General features: G+C 55.0%; 1 protein-coding gene across 1 annotated transcript; it reads left to right on the forward strand.

Moving 5' to 3' along the window:
* Positions 1-6: 6 nt before the first annotated feature.
* On the forward strand, positions 7-1,041 carry PPCS (phosphopantothenoylcysteine synthetase; the record flags this gene model as incomplete). Its single annotated transcript, XM_009073909.1, has 2 exons — positions 7-87; positions 718-1,041. Coding segments are annotated over 2 exons (405 nt in total), but the record flags the coding sequence as incomplete, so codon positions are not given.
* Between the last annotated feature and the right edge of the window lie 299 nt (positions 1,042-1,340).

The raw sequence follows: 1,340 nt of genomic DNA on the forward strand, positions 1-1,340 counted from the left end.
TACCTGGCAGCTGCTGTGTCAGATTTCTACATCCCTGCAGCAGAGATGCCTGAGCACAAGATCCAATCCTCTGAGGGGCCCCTGCAGGTGAGGCTCTCCCCCCCTCGTTGCCCCTCTCTGTTGCCCACCCCCTCCCCCGTTGCCCTACACTTTGTCTCTTGCCCAGCCCCTCAGCTCTGGCAGCACTTTAGCTTGGGGAAGGTGAGCCCAGCCTGATTCTCAGTGACAAACCCAGAGCTTGGCAAGCTGGACAGTCTCCCCCATTTTTCCCCCTGTGCTGTTGCACTTTCCTGCCTCATGTGCCCTGGGGAGTTGACAGAGGGGAAGGATGAGAAGTGCTAAGTTGCCAGGACTCTGGAGAGCTGAAGACTCACACTCCTGCCCTTGCAATCCTTTTGTTCAATCTTCCTCTGCTCCTGTTTATCTTCCCAGAGTGGGGCTGGGAACAGAACTGAGGGAACGCCACGTTCCTGTGCCTCAGAACCTCCTGATCATTGCTGCTCCCATAGGGAGCATTTAAGTGAATTGGATTCACACCCTGTTCTTTGTCCCACATGGCACATTCAGTTGAGCATTGCAGTGACATTTGAGCCTTGTTTGCTGAGAGCTGCCCAAACACTGCCCTGGAAAACTTCCCAGTGCAAACACGACATGGAGTAAATTTCCCTTCCCATTCAAGCTCACTGATGTTTCACCGAGGTGTTTGTCTCCCCACAGATCACCATGAGGATGGTGCCTAAGATGCTGTCCCCTCTGGTCAAGGACTGGGCCCCTGAGGCCTTTGTTATCTCCTTCAAGCTGGAGACAGACCCGCTGATCCTCCTGGCCAAGTCACGGCAGGCGCTGGAGAAGTACCGGCACCAGGCCGTGGTGGCCAACGTGCTGGAGTCACGCAGGACCTCTGTCATCATCGTCACCAGGGACTCCCACACCCCCCTGAGCCTCTCCCAGGAGGAGATAGCACAGGGCATGGAAATAGAGGAGAAGATAGTGAGCTACCTGCAGGAGCAGCACACTGCCTTCATGGAGAGGAAAGGCTGAGGGGCAACTCAGGATGAGACAAGGGAGTTGTGCTGGAGTGGGAGCGGAGCCATTCCTGCCCCAATCCCTGTGGAATGCCAGGGAGGGCCGTCCAGAACTCTGTCACTCTGCTGCAGCTTGGCCATGGCTGTTGTGGCTTTGGAAAAGAGAAATACATGGAAGTGAAACCATCCCAAAGGATATTTGTGCTGGTTTCTCAAGAAGGAAAGGATTTGTGGATTGGTTGTTGTCCTGGGGGCTGGGAGAAGTGGGAGGAGGAGTGGGTGGGTGTCTGGATATAAAGAATTCCTTGGATCTCC

Source organism: Acanthisitta chloris, unplaced genomic scaffold (assembly GCF_000695815.1).
Source record: "Acanthisitta chloris isolate BGI_N310 unplaced genomic scaffold, ASM69581v1 scaffold11184, whole genome shotgun sequence".
Classification (NCBI taxonomy): domain Eukaryota; kingdom Metazoa; phylum Chordata; class Aves; order Passeriformes; family Acanthisittidae; genus Acanthisitta; species Acanthisitta chloris.